The sequence below is a fragment of the Periplaneta americana genome, chromosome 10 (assembly GCF_040183065.1).
Source record: "Periplaneta americana isolate PAMFEO1 chromosome 10, P.americana_PAMFEO1_priV1, whole genome shotgun sequence".
NCBI classification, from domain to species: Eukaryota; Metazoa; Arthropoda; class Insecta; order Blattodea; family Blattidae; genus Periplaneta; species Periplaneta americana.
In genome coordinates this window covers 79342042-79360871 of record NC_091126.1, presented here as the reverse complement: position 1 = coordinate 79360871, position 18830 = coordinate 79342042, and the positions used below count along the sequence as shown (strand labels likewise).

The 18830-nt window shown below is 35.9% G+C and overlaps 1 protein-coding gene across 4 annotated transcripts in view; it reads left to right on the top strand.

Moving 5' to 3' along the window:
* The window catches only part of CPT2 (Carnitine palmitoyltransferase 2), a 107065-nt gene that overhangs the window by 65279 nt on the left and 22956 nt on the right, over positions 1-18830 (top strand). For all 4 annotated transcript variants that reach the window (XM_069837776.1, XM_069837773.1, XM_069837774.1 and 1 more), the window contains 3 exons: positions 3267-3380; positions 12101-12212; positions 16972-17164. In XM_069837776.1, the coding sequence (XP_069693877.1) occupies positions 3267-3380; positions 12101-12212; positions 16972-17164 (419 nt within the window). The remainder of the gene's footprint in view (positions 1-3266; positions 3381-12100; positions 12213-16971; positions 17165-18830) is intronic.

Genomic DNA, 18830 nt, shown 5'->3' with positions numbered 1-18830 from the left:
ACTGTGAAACAATAATTTGAGTAATTTATTTCTGTTACTACTTGTTCAAAATCCTTTTCTCGGTTAAGGTAGTATGTTTGTCTTTTCTCAATATGAGATATGTTACTGGTGGCTTTTACAAATATTGCTGAGCCTCCGTTTTTATACTTTGTGCGACTAAAGGAACTTGCAAGTTTATAATTTTTAATATGGAATAAAGTTACTTCTTTTTCATTTAGCCAGTGTTCTGTACAACACAAAATATCTATATCTCGTAATTCATGACTGAATAGTACTTCTAATTCATTTAACTTATTTTTAAGGCATTGAAAGTTTTGATGCATTATTGACATACCAGTAGAGTTGAATATATTATTAGTATTACCAGAAGTCTTTACCATATCAAGTGTAATTAATTTACCAATACTATCTATCCTATTGATTGACCTGTTTATAAAAAATCATCACTTAGCTTTTTAGGAGGTATCCTTTTCCTCTGAGATTTACGAAGATCACCAGTTCCCTTGTCAGCTTCAGATTCCTTGGACAGTTCTCCCCTATCCGCAGTTCCCTCGTCAGCATCCAGTTCCTCGGGTAGTTCTCCCCTGTCAGCACTTTTCTTGATGACGTCGTCTTCTTCTGCCGAGTCTCCCCTGTCAGTAGTTCCCTTGTTGGGGTCGTCTTCTTCTGTCGAATCTCCCATGTCCGCTGTTCGCTTGTTGGCGTCGCCTTCTTCTGCCGAGTCTCCCCTGTCAGCTGTTCCCTCGATGGCGTCGTCTTCTTCTGCCGTGTCTCCCCTGTCAGCTGTTCCCTCGATGACATCGGTTTCTTTTGTCGAGTCTTCTGTATCCGGTCTGGTCCAATCCATCACGATGGGGTCCCTTGTTGCACTCCCAATTACATTCAATATTTCATTCATAATGTGTTCTCCCATTTGTTGCTTCCCACTGTTGTTAAGATGAAGTCCATGTCTAGTGAATTTATTTCTATCCAGGTTTACGTCGATTATCCTAACATTTTTGAAGATTCCCATCCTTTTTTTCAGTCTACAATTAAATGACTTGACTTCCTTATTTACACAAGATGAAGCTATGAGATCATGTCTGTGTGGAGCACTTATGAGCAGGACATTTGTATGACTGCATTTATTTGCAAGCGACGTCAGGTTCCTAATAGCATGGGCTGCATTGTTTTTGCTGATGTCATTTGTACCTCCCCACACTACTACAAAGTCATTTTTTGTTAATTTCGTGATGTCAGATTTGGCACTTTCTACTATATCTTTAGTGCTAGCGTTGGGTTTCACGTAACCAGTAACATTAATCGGCACTTTACTAAGATATTTTATGTTCTCTGCACAACCTCTCGCATGACTGTCACCAATAACTGTAACAGTACGTTTCTTTGTACTCGGTAGACTTCTTTGTTTACATTTTCCGCCATTTTGGTTCTTCCTTTGAACCACACTTTCCTTCTCCTGTTGACTCTGGAGCACTTCGTAGCGATTTACTATTACTGGAAACGGTTGTCGATCGGGATGGTGAAATTCTCTAGAATTATTTGCTTTAGTCCCCTTTTTACCTGTTGCTATAGTCCATCTAAGCGTTTCCAAGGAACTTTCTTCTTTCGCGGTACTGCAATTAGGCCTACAAATTGGAACCTCTCCTTGGTGCTGTAGAATGTTTCCATCCTCTTGCAGCACTTTAATTATTTCCAACACAGATAACAACTCTCCTTGAAGTTTATCCACTTTCCTTTCCAGACTGCAACACCTTGTACACGATTCGTTGTTTGGAAGATTGAAATTACTACAAAATGCGGGAGCTACATTTACATTTCCCAAGTCGGCCGCCATCTTGGATGAAACATATGTAGCATATACTGTAAAATTCCACCACCCTTCAACAGTAGCCCTCTCTTATTAGTACCATTACATCTGCAAACTGGTTACTCATACCACAACTTAAAACAAAGCTGACTGCTCTCTGTAATTAAAGACTCAGAAATGCATTTCACACCCACAATGGATCTTCAGTGCGTGACGTCACATTACCGTGGAAACCAGGTGCTGGATGAGAATGGGAATCCAGATAGTTTCACCTCCACATTATTAAAAGTTGCAATAGACACCACTCCACTTGATGCTTGTAACAGTTGACATCGTTCTATTAACCATGTGAACGTTTACAAATACTATTTTTGCAACTAAACACTGTTCATATTGGCTGAGAAAAAAATATATTTTAGAAATACATTACCAGTAATAATTGAAATTAATATTAGTATGAGATAAAATTATTTATGTTACACATAAATAGGTGAAGTGCCACTTCATCTGTTTCACCTGAACACCCACCCCTGAACTTTAATAATTTATAGAGATTTTAATACACTAATATGCAAAAGATTTGGAACCTACTTACCTTACTAATTTTCAAGGTAAATTTACCTTTCAGGAAAAAGGAATCATGGTGAGTAACTCTGGATTCTCGGGCTTCAGTATTCATCTTCGAGTAGAAAAATGGTTGCATTCACTTGTTGATAAAAATGGTAGAAAGAAATGCTTCTGGATTGTTGCTGCAGTGGATGCACCTTTCGTCTGTGTGTCTATACTTGCTGATGTTTGTACTTAACTGGCTTTCGCTCTCTTAATGTGTACTGCTGCTAAATCCACCTTTCGACTTTTTCCTCTGGAAAATTGTTAATAAATCCCTTAAATGAGACAATGCGAGCAAAGTGAGACAGGTAGCTTTTGGACTAGCAACTCATATAAATGTTAAAACTAGCTTGAAGAATCCTTTTAAGGATGTAATCTCGCGTACCTTGTAAATTATTATATCTCCCTTTTCTTTCATTGATTAATTTATTCTGCTGGATTTGTAACTGTAATGTGAGCCACAGTCCGAAGACTGGTTGGAACTTCATAAGTGACACCAATAAGGCATCACTCATGAGGCAACTGAGCCAGGAAATAATGGAATGGGGTAAGGTGACCAGTTCCTTTCCCCCTCCATTGCATACATCGCTGACTAGTTACCTTGTTCACTAATCAGAGTATGCAACAATAATTGTTCTTCCTCTGACATATATCGTTAAGTGAGATGTACTACCTGATAATGAAAGTATCAGCCAGAATCTCAGTCAGAGGTAGGACTGATATTAATATTCTAAATTAAACATAAACATTCCATGTTTGTATTAGAAGCTTGAGACACATGAGCTTTTGATCCTGCAGTTTGCTCACATAATCTCACTGCACATGGTACATTATGAGTTTATTTTTGCAGGTGGCATTTCATAAGCAGGAAGGGAGACTAGTATCAACATACGAATCTTGTAGTACAGCAGCCTTCAAGCATGGAAGGACAGAAACTCTGAGGCCATGTACATTGGCTACTAAGGTAAAATTCCTTGTACCTTCTGCTTTAATGAAAAGTTGTGTTTGAAATACAGTGTGTCTCAGTGTAACACATTCCGTCCATACGACGACTTTCATATAATGTATTAATGGTACAGTTATCAGCCCTGAGGCATGCTGAAACTACCCGCCATTCTTTGCTATTCATTTTTGGCACCTGCTTAAGATGTTCTCTACACTCAAGTTCCTATCAAGAAATAAAGAAAGTCTCCTGACGCATATTATGCTTGAGATCTTATAACGTGCGTCGGTTTGTCCTTTATTTTTCCATATACCCCAAAGATAAAAATCACAAAGGAATAGGTCGGGAGATCAAGAGTGCCACAGATTAACACTAATGACTATGTTTTGCAACACTTGGTCAATTTCTTGCAGGGAAACATTGACTGTGTGAGCAATGGCAGAATCCTGTTCAAAGAATGCAGAATTTCGTTCTATCTCTGTTAAATTCTGAAAAAATTAGTGTAAAATCAGATTCACATACATATTACGTGTTCCTTAAAAAAAATTCAAGAAATCTTTTCGCGCTCATCACACCATACACCATCTTTCCCGTCATGTAGGGGAAACTCATGAATAAAGTCTAGGTTTTTCATTGGACCATTAGTGATAGTGGTGGTGGAATAGGGATAGGAAGTTCAGGTTAATTGGCATGAGTCTTATTACACTGATAAACAAGTGGTAGATATCTGAAGTGATGTTTACTGTTTCTAATGTAGTTTTTCATGCTGATTTCAAATCTGAAAACCGTTTTGCTCTATCACGTCAGGTTTTGAAATTACCGACGAAATTTTATTTTTACATGGAACACAGTCGAATTTCTTTGTCTTTATCGTTATTCTTAATGCAGTGCTGAAAATTTCGTCGTTTGTGTTCTGTTGCATTAATATACTTTCATTTGTTTCTTTTTTACTTATTTTCATTGACAATGACAGTGGACGGTGGATATTACGGCATCCAGAGGTTGTAGAAATTCACCAGAAGTGTTTTGCTACATGTGCGGCTATGTAATAGACAAATCCCATCGGAAGACTTTTACGCCATTTGCGAAGAAAGCATATGAACTATACTTTGATTCGAAGGTGGATAGTAGTAAGTCGTAGGCACCACAGTTCATCTGTTCGACCTGTGCATGCAACTTGTGTGGTTGGTTAAGTAAGGAAAAGAAGATCAACCATCTGGTATTTGGAATTCCTATGATATGGCGTGAATGAAGCAACCACATCACAGACTGTTATTTCTGTTTGGCAAACGTCACTTCTCCTCCAAAACTCGTGCATCTGTAAAGTAACCTGACGTTTCTTCAGTTTCGAAACCAATTCCATATGATCCCGTCACTTGTCCAATACCAACAGCATCTGCAGAATACACAGTTACTGAAGAAACGCAAGAAGAGTGTCCTCTTTCATCTCCTGCCAACGACTCAGACTCTGATTACTACCAACCTGGAGAAGATATTTATTTGATGAATAATGTTACACTCATACGGAATCATGTGATCTCATACGGGACCTGGCACTAACGAAAGGTCAAGCTGAACTGCTCAGTAGGTCTTAAAGAATTTAATTTCCTTGCACAACGAATTCACAGTTTCGGCACAGACACAAAGAACTTGTGAAGTTCTTTGCATTGAGTGACACTATTTGCTACTCCATGGACGTTCAAGGTTTTATTTCAAGTCTCGGGGTGGAACACAGCATTGAAGCATGGCGACTATTCATAGACTCATATAGGACAAGTTTGAAGGCAGTATTATTACACAACGGAAACAGAAATGCTTCAGTATCGGTTGCATATTCTACGCACCTGAAAGGGACGTACGATACCATATCTCTACTTCTTAAAAAAATACGCTATCGCAAGTACAATTGGTGTATCTGTGGTAATTTAAAAGTTATCACAATTCTCATGGGAATGTAGACAGGGTACACCAAGCACTGCTAATTCATCTGCGAGTGGGACAGCAGAGACAGAAAGAACTGCTATATAAAGAAAAATTGGCCAGTCAGAGATGGAATGCAGACAGGAAATAAAATCGTCCTTCGTGTGCTGTTGATTGAGCATGACAAAGTTATTATGCCACAGCTTCATATAAAGCTGGAGCTCACGAAGACTTTCATGAAGGCACTAGACAATGACTCAGATGCTTTTGGGTACCTGTGTAACAAATTTCCGAAGTTGAGTTACGAGAAAATGAAAGAAGGTGTGTTCATAGGTCCACAAATAAGGAAGATTATTGCTGACAGCCACTTCTAAGACTTGCTGGATGATACTCAAAGAGATGCAAGGGTGGCATTGAAGTCAGTCGTAGACAATTTCCTTGCAAATAATAAATCAACTGACTATGTGAATGTTGTGCAAAAGTGCATCAGTGCGTACAGACAGCTAGATTGCAACACGTCCCTCAAAATGCATCTCCTCGACTCACATCTTGATTTCTTCCCCGAGAACCTAGGTTTAGTCAGCGACGAACATTATGAACGTTTTCATTAAGACATCTCGGTGATGGAGTCACTCTATCAGGGTCGATGGAAGTGCAGCGATGTTGGCTGACTACTGCTGGACGCTTGAGCGCAACATGACAAATGCTCAGCACAAATGAAGTATATTCTATATATGTACATATGTATTTTACATGTGTATTATACCTTCAACTATGTTATTATTATAATTATGTGCCATGTGGCACATTTGCATCATTTTCTTAGCTAAAGCCATGTTCATTATTACTCCATGTAGCAATAAATGCTCTACTGAAATTCCTGTCTGTGAGATCTTAAACATAATGGTTGATGTCATATATCTCAAGAACGGTGGGTAATAGAGACAAATGGTTTGCATATTCGGAATCAGCATGTTCCAGTTGTCTTAGAACGCTTGTTGGATACCAAGATATCCACCGAAAGTGTTATTTTGTTATTCAGTGTTACCGAAGGGAAGCAAGGATATACAATGTTATCTCGAGTGCTCCTTGAAAATCCTTCTGTTTCGGTTATGCAGAAGTAACAGTCTTCCCAATGATTGATTGGGTCTCGCCAAATCATTGGATTAACAGAAAGTATATCGTTGTTCTTTCCCCCTCAGCCACTCTGTTAACTTCATATAACACATTACACAAAACATGTATGACGATAAACTTTTATCTTGTTCACCCACTTGGAAAAAAAAAAAAGTAAAAGTAAAAAATAATACACCTTTCTTACATTCTAATTGATCGATTTTGTGATTTGAAAGTTTGACAGCAAACATACCAAAAACTATATGGAGAGTTTACACATGAACCTTTCATAACCAATACTAACTGCTAAAATGTTCATTTCTTGTCTCAAAAGATAATTTCCTTTCCTACTATTGGTGATCACCAGATATATTGTCCCCCATGCTACCTCTTGATAAGGGTAATAAAATACTAAACCACCTTGAAGGGTAGCTCTCATCCAGGCCATAAAGTAAAGTATGTTTTAAGCTGTATCTCAAAAGATAGGAAATGTTATATATTTGTGCGAAAGAACCACATTAAAGAAAGGTTAGTTTTAACACTTGATACAAGGTGAAGCAAAATGTATGGCACAAAAAGAACAATGAATTATAGAAGAATGTTTGGAGCTGCGCTCGGGCTTGGGTTGGATCCCCCATTTGGTGTGATTGATTGGTTTCTTCCGAGGTTTTCCCCAGCTGTGGGACTGATGCCGGCTGGTCTATGGCGAGTCCTCGGCCTCACTTTACTTCACCCCTGTTTGGTCTGATTACCTGGTTGGATTTTTTCCGAGGTTTTCCCCAACCATAAGACAAATGCCAGGTAATCTGTTGACGAATCCTCGTGCTCACTACATCTCGCTAAAAAATTGTAAAAAAAAATTGAAATTTAAATTGTAAGTAATCGTAATTTTGTAAAATTTTGACTTATTTCACATTTTAAAGCTTCATTGCTAATGTAAGATCTATGGAATATAATAAATGAAATGAAATACCTAGAAATGCAGTTTATTTGCAAACATTGTACACATTTTGCCATTTACTTTAATGCCAACAGATGCTTATTTTTTTAAATTATATCCAGTAAATGCCCTCCTTCTTTCACTTCACAAGTGTGTAGTTGATTCAGAAAACTATCCATCACACATGCCAGCATGTCGTGCAGAATGGCTGCAATTTCATCATGGATGGAAGCCTGTAATTCCGCTATTGTCTTCTTGCGAGTGGAATGGACCTTCTCCTTGAGGTAGCCCCAAAGAAAGAAATCTGAAACTGGTTAAGTCCGAGGATCTGGAGGGCCAGTGGATGTCATCAAAGCGAGAAATGAGTTGGCCCGAAAACAGCTGTCACAGTCAGTTCATGCTGATATTGGTTGTGTGGGCAGTAGCCCCATCTTGCTGGAACCATGTGTCAAGATGTTTTATCCTTCTTAATTCGGGTACCAGGAAGGTGTTGAGCATTTGAAGATATCGTTCTGAGTTAACAGTAACGATTCTGCCCTGGGGATCCTCGAAAAAGTATGGGCCAATAATTCCAAATCTGACTATACCGCACCACACTGTAACTTTACGGTTGCACAGTGGAGTTTCATGAAGCAACTGAAGGTTGATGTCTGACCAATACCAGAAGTTTTGCTTGTTGACAAATCCAGTTAAATGGAAATGTGCTTCATCTGACATAAGCAAATTAGGCAGAATATTGCTGTTCGCAGCAATCATTTCTTGAAATTGTGCACAGAATGCTATTCTCATCTGCCAGCCAATTGGACGTAACTCACGAACAACTTGCAGCTTATAAGGATGGAATTTCAAATCTGCTTTCAATATCTAGTGAAGCGATCGCCAGCTGATTTGCATTGTCTGTGAATTCTACGGGCTGAGCGCTGTGGACTTTGTTGCATTTCCGCTTGAATACGATTGACATTCTCAGGCATTTGGATGGTTCTTGGCCTACTTGACGATTTCTTGTTTTCCCTCCAAGACCGGACCCATCACACAATTGTCCGTCTGTCAGGAATATGATGATGACAATATCCTTGGCGAAAGAAATGAAATGTACCATACACTTTGCTCCACTTTGTACTATTCACCTTCTATAGAATATAAATTATATTACTTGAAACTTCTTCAGTGTCATATTTGTGATCAGTACATAGGCTACAAATTATCAAAAAAAGTCTTATCCATGTTGTTGAGTAATGTAATTAGGCAGTGCATTGCAGACTGTAATACATGAATAATGAGACCAACAGAGATAGATGGAGAACTGATTTATGTCTTTTATTAAAATTATGAATGTTTTGATTGGTATTAAAGGTATCTTAATTTTTAACATAAAACATTATCAGGGAAAGATTGTACTCACAAGGTAAGATTAATATTTATAAACTTTGAAAAATATCTTTATATCATGTCTTTGTATGCACACCTATCATTATCTTTAGGCCGTCAACCTGGTTGGCATAGTTGGTATAGCACCGGCCTTCAATGCACGAGGTTGCGGGTTCGATCCCGGGCCAGGTCAACGGCATTTAAGTGTGCTTAATGCGACAGACTCATGTCAGTAGATTTACTGGCATGTAAAAGAACTCCTGCGGGACAAAATTCTGGCACACTGGTGATGCTGATATAACCTCAGCAGTTGCGTCATTAAATAAAACGTAACAATTTTTTTATCTTTAGGCCTTCTTTTGTAAAACAATGATATGTTTAGTTTCAGATGAATTGGCCCAGAATATCGATTCATAGTCTACTTGGTTCCAGAATGAAAGTGTGTCATTTTAATAATGTTTATATTGCCAATAGAAGATAAGGCTCTTTATGCATAAGAGGCTTAGGTCAATTTAAGAGCAATGATATATTATATGTGTGTTTTCCATTTCAAGTGATTATCCAATTGCAAACCAAGGAACTTTGAGCTTATAAATTCTTTAAAATCAATTTCATTTAATCCAATATTGAAGGAAAACTAAGCAGCATTAATTGTGTGTACTAAATCTGATTAAGCTGGTTTTATCAACATCAAGTGCTGGTTTATGTCATTAATCCATCATTCATTAACTTCTATGATATCCGAAATGATGATGATGATCACATTTTAACATTTTATTCGTAATATTAGTACTGGTAAAGTAAGGCCACAAGGTTTCTCATGTTTCACAATTACAACTTATGAGTGGAGTTACAGGAATGAGTAAAGAGATTGTGATTACATTTGTTGCAGACCATACGAAATTTGTGCACAAATCGTATGTAGAGACAAGATTTTGTCAAAATAATTTGGCTTTCCTTATCACTCTTGTTCCATTTATTATCAAATCATTGACTGTGAGTAGCTTCCTTACCTCCAACTCGTTGTTAAGTAACTACCTACCTTTGGCACATGATTATTGGATGAATAGCAATGTTTGTGTAATTAAATAGAATCTCTAATTTTGATTACCACCTTTTATAACGCCATAATTTGAACTGTCATATATACTCGCATATTAGAAAGCAATATTTCCTCTTTTTAATGCAGAAAATTAAGGGGGAGCGGCTGGTGACCGAAATCCTCGGTGAGCCAGATGCAACTAGTTTAAGTGCCTCTGATAGGAAATGTTTATTCATGATATTATTATTGTTATTATATTATTAATACAATTATTACTGTATTATTATGCCTATTATTACTATTATTAATTAATTAATTAAAAATAATACTGTCACTCACCAAATAAATTGTTATGTTGTGAGTTTGTTTCAGTGATAGTGTGAGTGTGGTATTATGCTCAGCTGAAGAAGTATATGTTGAAATTCCCCTGGAAATATTTTTCAGCTCGCTGAAGCTCTCAGTAGACACACTGTTCTTCCTTTCTTTCTTTCCTTTTTATTTTTTTCCTTTGATAGCAACAAACAAGGTTTATTTTTATTTAAGATTGTTTTTCACCACATTACTACTTAACCATTTAGGTTGCCCATATCACGATGCAATAGAAACTCGCATTTTACGATTATCTATCAGAAAAATTGTCAGAGATGGTATAGGCATCTTGGTAGGCTATATCTTTATTTAAAACTTACTTTCTTTCAATATCATTTCTTCTCGAAAAAGGACACTCTAACAATGGATCAACTGGGCCTACATCATCATTATTTATCGCATCTATTTCTGTTTATATTTTCCCGAAACACATAACAACATTGAACCACACTCACTACTGTACTACAAATTACAATAGTACAACACCCTCGCTTAAGTCATAAACTAAGACTAAGGGAAGAGAACATTGTGGGTCTCTGCCTGCTAAACAGTGGGAATTTTTATGTTATTTATGGCCTATTTAGGAAGAAAAGTCACCACTGCTATACCATTCCACCCTCGAGACCAGTCCATTGATGGGAGGAGTGAAAGCTAACCAGGCCACGAGGCCAGACGAATTGTGCCTCAGCTACAACGTTTCAAGTGCAACCTCAAAGCCCGCGAAAACATACGAAATGCAGAAGCCAGACCTGGCATGAGCAATCCTGGCTTCAGGAACAAATTTTGCTGCAAAACAGGTCTATATCCATCATAAAGTTTTCAAATACTTCTACAGCGATATATGCTTCATTCAGATGACTAATATATCATATAAAAACACAAAATTTGATTTCAATTAAGCCAAGTGACTGAGGCCTGGCCTCACTTGCCTCAGTCAATCAGCCGCCACTAGGGGAGCCTTATATACATATACTTAAAAATACAGTAGGAAAATAAAGATTTAAAGTTGGATAGCAGTAAATCTAAATATATAAATTAGTTTAAAAATGCCAAATACAGCTACAGCATTTTCATTGACAGATTACAGTATTAGCCATACAAATACGGGTATTTTCCTGATTTCAAACCACGAAAAGATTTTACTCCCCCCTCCCCCCCTTCGAAATTGTAGTGGCAAGTTTTTCTTTTTGATTTCTCCAGTACCGAATCATATTAGATTGCACTGAAAATTCGCGAACAGCAGCTTTTACTCCATTTTTTCTCTGCAAATTCAGTCACGTTCGATTTAAATGATATGGAGAATAACACTCTCTCTTGTTGCTCACACCTGATAATGATATCTTTCTCTGAATGACTGACTTCAAGTTGAGAATAAACAGACGAAGAGAGATATTGTTCCTCTTTGTCAGCTTGGAGACAATTAGAGAAGTAATGGGACAATGGGACAGAGGATGATTTCAGAATTGGAGTTTACCTTGCAATTTTTCCATAAGCATTTGCGATTGATAATTGTACACTACTGTCTAAAAGTTGTAGGCAGGAATTCAGAACATAGAGCCTTGTATTGTACATATGTCAGAGGGGTCTAATATGGGGATATATATATCCTTTTGTTCTTAAATTAGAGGGACACCCACACACCCACACCCACACCCACACCCACACCCACACCCACACCCACACCCACACCCACACCCACACCCACACCCACGCACGCACCCCATGTTCCTGAAACTTCGTCGATTTCTTCAAGTTACATTTTAGTATACTTGCATTACTCATATCTCATGTTGGATGCATTTTGAAGGAGTGTGAGGGTGATGAAAGTTATATTTAAGTAAATTTGATTTTGTTTTACGTATTAAAAGTCGTTAAACCAGCCATGTTTACTCATCCCTGATGGCGTGATTTTGGTTGTCTATTTGAATAATATGGACGGCATTTCAGGGTTAGCCTGTATATTAGTATTATTTTTCTTTATTTTAGGCATTTTGTGAAGCGCTGAACAGCAACAACAGACCATCTACTTCAGAATTAGCTGCCATGATAAAGAAATGTTCTGAAGTTCATGTGAAGTTGACGAAAGAAGCTGCCATGGGTAAGATTTATGATCTTTGATATTGTTTTGTCTTTTAAAGTACTGGTTTTAATCAGAGCTGACATATAAACATAAACGCAATCTTACAATGTGAGGTAATTAAATTTTTTAAAGTTACACACATTATCGTTTTAACTTTGCTCTAGTCCACACTTGTACAGTAACGGTTAGCATGCCTGACTGTGAAACCAGATGGCCCAGAATTGATTTCTGGTCAGGGAAAATTACCTGGTTGCGGTTTTTTCCGCCTTTTTCCCTCAACCAAATATGAGCAAATGCTGGGTAACTATTGGTGCTGGACCCCGGACTCATTTCACCAGCAATATCAGCTTCATTTCATTCAGATGCTAAATAACCTGAGATGTTGATATAGCGTCGTAAAATAACCCACTAAAAAAAAAATAAAACTTTGGTCTAGAATATGCCATTAGGAAAGTCCAGGAAAACAGAAAGGATTTGGAATTCAATAGGTTACATCAGCTGCTTGTTTATGCAGATGATGTCAATATGTTAGGTAAACATCCAGAAACTATTAGGGAAAACACGGGAATTTTACTTGAAGCAAGTAATGAGATGGGTTTGGAAGTGAATCCTGAAAAGACAAAGTCTCGTGACCAGAGTTGCCAGATGTTCTCGATTTCCCAGGATTGTTCTAGATTTGAATGTGTATGCTGTGTCCTGGCTTGTTATATTTGTCCTGGAATATAAAAGAAATGAAAAATACAATGTTTTGCTCATTTCTATAAAATTATTTTTAAAATTCATTATTCATTTTTTCAAGATTCTGTCCAACCTATATTTAACATGTTGTCAACACCAACTGCCACCTCCTATTGGATTCTATTGAAATAAAAACGATAATACTATAGTATGTATTAGGTATTATAGAGTATATCTATTCTGTATTCTCTTTGAAAGTTGGTTTAATATTAATTGGATTTAAACATTGTTTTATGCATTTTTTCTGTATAGCTCAGGCTGTAATATGACGTTCTTTTTTTTCAGACTTTATCAGTAATTCAAAGGAAATTTCATAATCTAGGAAAAATGTAACAAACTTAAAAGTTTAGGACCTATATAAATAGTTGGAATACATAAAACAAATAAAATCAGTTGTATAAATTGAATTAATTCAAATGTATAGTTACGTTAAATTATTTCATTAAGAGCCGAAAACATAAGGAAAAATTGCATCAACTATAATTAACAAGTTTATTATGATTGCGTTAATAAATTATGGCCACTGGAACTGATGGATAATCGTTTCTGTTGTGTAAATAATATGACTTTTATATTTATAGGAATATGCTTCTTAACTTAAATCAAACATAAACCCAATTAGATCACTACAATAAACAATTTCACTTTCTTTACAAAAAATATGATAGACTGTGATGAAAATTTCGATAGCCTTGTTTTAGTGGCTGGCTGTAGAAGATTTCATCCTTGTAATCAACTGTGGCTCATACATACTGAGTCATTAAAATAATAAGCTGCTGCATATATGGCATATATTATGTCCTAGGGAAATGGCACTGCACTGGCCCATAGTCGCATTACACCTTCTTCCCTATTACTCTACTTTTCTTGAGTTCTTTCTCCCTTTTCATTTCACAATTTCTTCCTTTATTCATTTCTTTCTTTCCTCTTTTCTTTTTCATGTCTCCTTTCTCCATTTCTTGATTTCTCTATTTCTTTTTTTTATTTATCCTTTCTTTCTCCATTTCTTGATTTTCTATTTTTTTCTTCTTTCATTTCTCCTTTATTGTGCATTTCTTGACTTATGTATTTCTTCTTTCCTTTTTTGGTGAATCTTTCCAGAATTCTTGACTGCTCTGTTTCTTCTTTCTTCTTTAAGTTTTCTTTTCTTCATTTCTTGATTTCTCTATTTTTTCTTTTCCTGTTTCCTTTCCCTCTCTTCATTTCGTGATTGCTCTACTTCATCTTTACTTTTTTCATTTTTCCCTTTCTTATCTATTTCTTCATTTCTCTATTTCTTCTTTTCTTTTTGGTGTTTCCTTTCTTCGTTTCTTGATTGCTTTATTTCTTGTTTTCCTTTTTTTCATTTTTACTTTCTTTCTACATTACCAGATTTCTCTATGTTTCTTTTCTTTTTTGATCTTTCCCTTCTTCCTCCATGTTTTGATCTCTCTATTTATTCTTCCATTATTTGGTATTTTCTATTTTTCTCCGTTTTTTGATTGCTCTATTTCTTTCTTTCTCTCTTAATTTTTGCTTTCTTTCTACATTTCCTAATTTCTCTATTTCTTCATTTTCCTTTCCTTCCTACATTTTTTATTTATTATTATTATTATTATTATTATTATTATTATTATTATGGTTATTGTTGTTGTTTTTCATTTTTCCTTTCTTTCTCCATTTTTTAAATTTATTTATGAGGTGATTTTGAAAGACAAAGTGTTTTGGACGAATCCGTACACATTAGAAGAAGTTCTGGCTAATATTGAGCATGAAATAAGAATAATTCCAGTTGATGAGCATAGGCGAGTGAGTGACAGCATATTCTCGTGATATCAAGCTTGTATACGGCAGGAGAACGATATTTTCAAAATCTACTCTAAGGTAGGTTTCATAATCTATTCCTTCTTCTGTTATTGTAGGCTGCATTTTAAGAGATGATGCTCGAGCTGTTACCCAGGAGCCAGATCCCATGCTAGGGCACCCATATATATATATAGCCTACTGCCGAATAATGATAATAAACTCCCCAAAATGTATACAACTGATCAGTTCTGGTAGATAAAATCCATTCGCAGATTCTTCTGACTTGAAAACAATTCCATCACATTTTTGTTGAAGTTGTGTAGTTTGCAAACAAATTTTTATTACACAGCCTGCTGATCTGGAGTTGTGCTGGGATGTGGGTTCGATTCCTGCTTGGGCTGATTACGTGGTTGGGTTATTTCCGAGATTTTCCCCGATTATAAGGCGAATGTCAGATAATCTATGGCGAATTCTAAGCCTCAGCTCGCCAAATACCATCTTGCTTTCACAAATTCCATCGACACTAAATAACAAAGTAGTTGATTCAGCATCATTAAATAACCAAGTAAAAAACTTTGTTGCCCATGTGGTTTTCTTTCCTCTTTCATTGTGTTCCTAAAACATTTTATCCTTTTCAATACCACTTTGCTTCCGATATTGACATTGGCATTGTCACTAATATTTTATAAAGTTTTGACATTTCTGGGAAAATATAATGTAACTCATTGTCCAAAATTAAGTTTAAAAGCAGTACCGTATCTCAAACTCTGTGTAGTTCAGATCTTATGTAACATACTTCCAATTCTGAAACTGTTTTCTTCCAACAATGAATAGATTTTATGTTGCACAAATATTTTTATTATTATTTAAATTATACAACCTCAAATAATTTGGCAGCTATAGGATGATCGGTAAATTTAAACTGGAAATTTGTCTAGAGTAATTGCATCACAAATTTATACTGCTTGCTTTTTTATCATCAAAAAAACTTCAGCATGTCTTTTTTTTGGTGACCTTACATCATCTCTGTTTTGGTCTCACTTCCAATTGCACTAATGATGTCATCGATTTGATCCCTAATTAATTGTATACATTCCTCAGAATTACATATTTTGTCGAACTTCGATGTAAACATTGCATTTTTCAGCAGTTGATTGAAAATTATTTCTGTATTGGCTATAATTTTATGGAAGAAGGTTAACCAAAATAAAAAAGTTTTCCTCATTTAGCAAGAATTTATATGCATTGACATGGCATAGGTTATGTCTTCACAGGCTTCAATTTTTCCATCATGGTAATTCTTTTCTGTATTCAAAAACCGTATTACCCCACGAGAGTAAAAATTCCATCTGGTATTTGATGCCTAAGGTAACATTCTCTGAACGATTTCATATATGATTTACTTTCTGGGGGATGAATTAAAAATAATAATAAAAAAAAGAATATAGGCCAGAGGGATAAATGCAGGTTCGTTGGTTAATAGATGTTGCTTTGGACATAATTGGACGTACTTGTGTATAGCAGTGTACACAATTAGAATTTCGATACTTGTCTTTTATTGATTTTTGTAAACAATGCATACCCTCATTCATTATGAATGCACGATCATAATTCGATGGTGTTTGGGTAAAGAGAGATAAGGCATACAAATGAGTTTCGAGTTAAATGAAAATTAAACATCGGACCCTTATTGCAAATAATTTTCTACACAAATAAAACACATCAAATGCTAATATTCTTTTGTTTTTTGCACACCAAATTGTAGAATTTAACGTGTGTATTCCTTTGGGAAGCAAAATTCCACTTGCACAAAAAATGACTTAACTCCCTTTAACCAAACACCATCGAATTTTGAGTTATCAGTTTATTTCGATTGTTACCAATTAATGGTTCAAGTTCTGCTAAAATACGCTTTGAAATAGCAAGAGCATCATGACATTCGAGATTTAAGAATTTCTAGAATCTTTTTATAGACAACATAGAACGAGTTGAAACTGAAAGGGAACATCAATCATATTGTCAGCACTAATGAAATATAGTCTACTCTGTTTAGTTCTTTTTGGACTTTTTCATGGTACACATTTAACATGCAGTCAAGCAAGTCCTTTTAATCCTTATCTAACTCGGAACTGAAGTGAATTAATTCACAAAACACACCCTTATTTTCTGAGCCTTCAGATTCATCATGCCCTCTATATACTAAATCTAACGAACTGAAAGTGTTAAGAAGTTGTGTTTTGTGATTCTGTTTTAGGTCAAGGTTTCGATCGCCATTTGTTTGGACTACGTTTAATGGCAGAAAGAGCTGGGGAGAAATTGCCTGCACTGTTTCAAGATCCAGCCTTTGCTGCTCTAAATCATTATATAATTTCTACCTCTACACTTGTAGCACCTGCAGTCAGAGCAGGAGGCTTTGGTCCTGTTGTTAAAGATGGATTTGGTGTGGCGTAAGTTTAAATATTATTATTATTATCATTATTATTATTATTATTATTATTATTATTATTATTATGACCTCAACGAGATGTGTAATATATGAGTGGCTGTAAGCCTGCTAATGTAGCAAAGCGCAGTAGTATTCGCAAGTCATACTGAAGTGAATAGTAAGTGAGATGAAGGAACTGTTTAGAATGGATATCACAAGCCTAAGGAAGAACATCGACAAAATTAATAAAAAATTAGAAGATCTGAAAAGGAAGAACAATCTAATTTTTTGAGATAGAAGAACAGGGAAAAGAACAAAGAGAAAAGGAAGAACAATCTAATCTTTTTGAGACAGAAGAACAGGAAAAAGAACAAAGAGAAGAGGAAGAACAATCTAATCTTTTATGAGACAGAAGAACAGGAAAAAAAACAAAGAGAAAAGGAAGAACAATCTAATCTTTTTTGAGACAGAAGAACAGAAAAAAGAACAAAGAGAAGAGGAAGAACAATCTAATCTTTTTTGAGACAGAAGAACAGGAAAAAGGACAAAGAGAAGAGGAAGAACAATCTAATCTTTTTTGAGACAGAAGAACAGGAAAAAGAACAAAGAGGAAAGGAAGAACAATCTAATCTTTTTTTGAGACAGAAGAACAGGAAAAAGAACAGAGAAGAGGAAGAACAATCTAATCTTTTTTGAGACAGAAGAACAGGAAAAAGAACAAAGAGAAGATGAACAATCTAATCTTTTTTGAGATAGAAGAACAGGAAAAAGAACAAAGAGAAAGGGAAGAACAATCTAATCTTTTTTGAGGTAGAAGAACAGGAAAAAGAACAAAGAGAAGAGGAAGAACAGTTTAATCTTTTTTGAGACAGAAGAACAGGAAAAAGAACAAAGAGAAGAGGAAGAACAATCTAATCTTTTTTGAGACAGAATAACAGGAAAAAGAACAAAGAGAAGTGGAAGAACAATCTAATCTTTTTTGAGATAGAAGAACAGGCAGAAGAACAAAGAGAAAAGAAAGAACAATCTAATCCTTTTTGAGACAGAAGAACAGGAAAAAGAACAGTCTTGGGACACATACGAAGTGTTAGTGATTGTGTGTTGGGAGTGGTTAGGTAGTGGTTCGAAATGGACAAGTGAAAGAAATTTATAGGCTGGGGAAGAGTAATAATAGGCCCATTTTGGATAAGTTGGCGAACTTGATGATTAAGAAGTGTGGAGAAGGTTACATTCCAAGCTTGAATGATATATTAAAAAGTACCAAAGAGAACTTGCATTTCCCTGCGTCTCGATCATCTCTCTGGTAGATAATAAATAGCATTGGGTTCTGCTGCACGAAAGTTATATGGCACAAAATTATTTGATGGAACATCAGGACATAGTTGTGCTGCGTAATCAGTTTCTTTGTGCAAATAAAGATATAAGATCAACGAAATGTGCTATATTCTTTCCCAACGAAAGATAGATAAATGTGAACATGACAAAAGATAAACTATGGACAATTAGTGATAACCCAATTCTGCATGGCCTGATTGGTAAAAGGTTTCAGGATTATAATACTCCATGGTGGTAGCGAACAAGGGTTTGTAAAAAAAGATGAGTTACTTGTGTTCAAATCGCGTTCAACTAAGGATTATTACTAAGAAATGGAGAGCGACTGTTTAAAGAAAATGGTTTCAGAAGCAGCT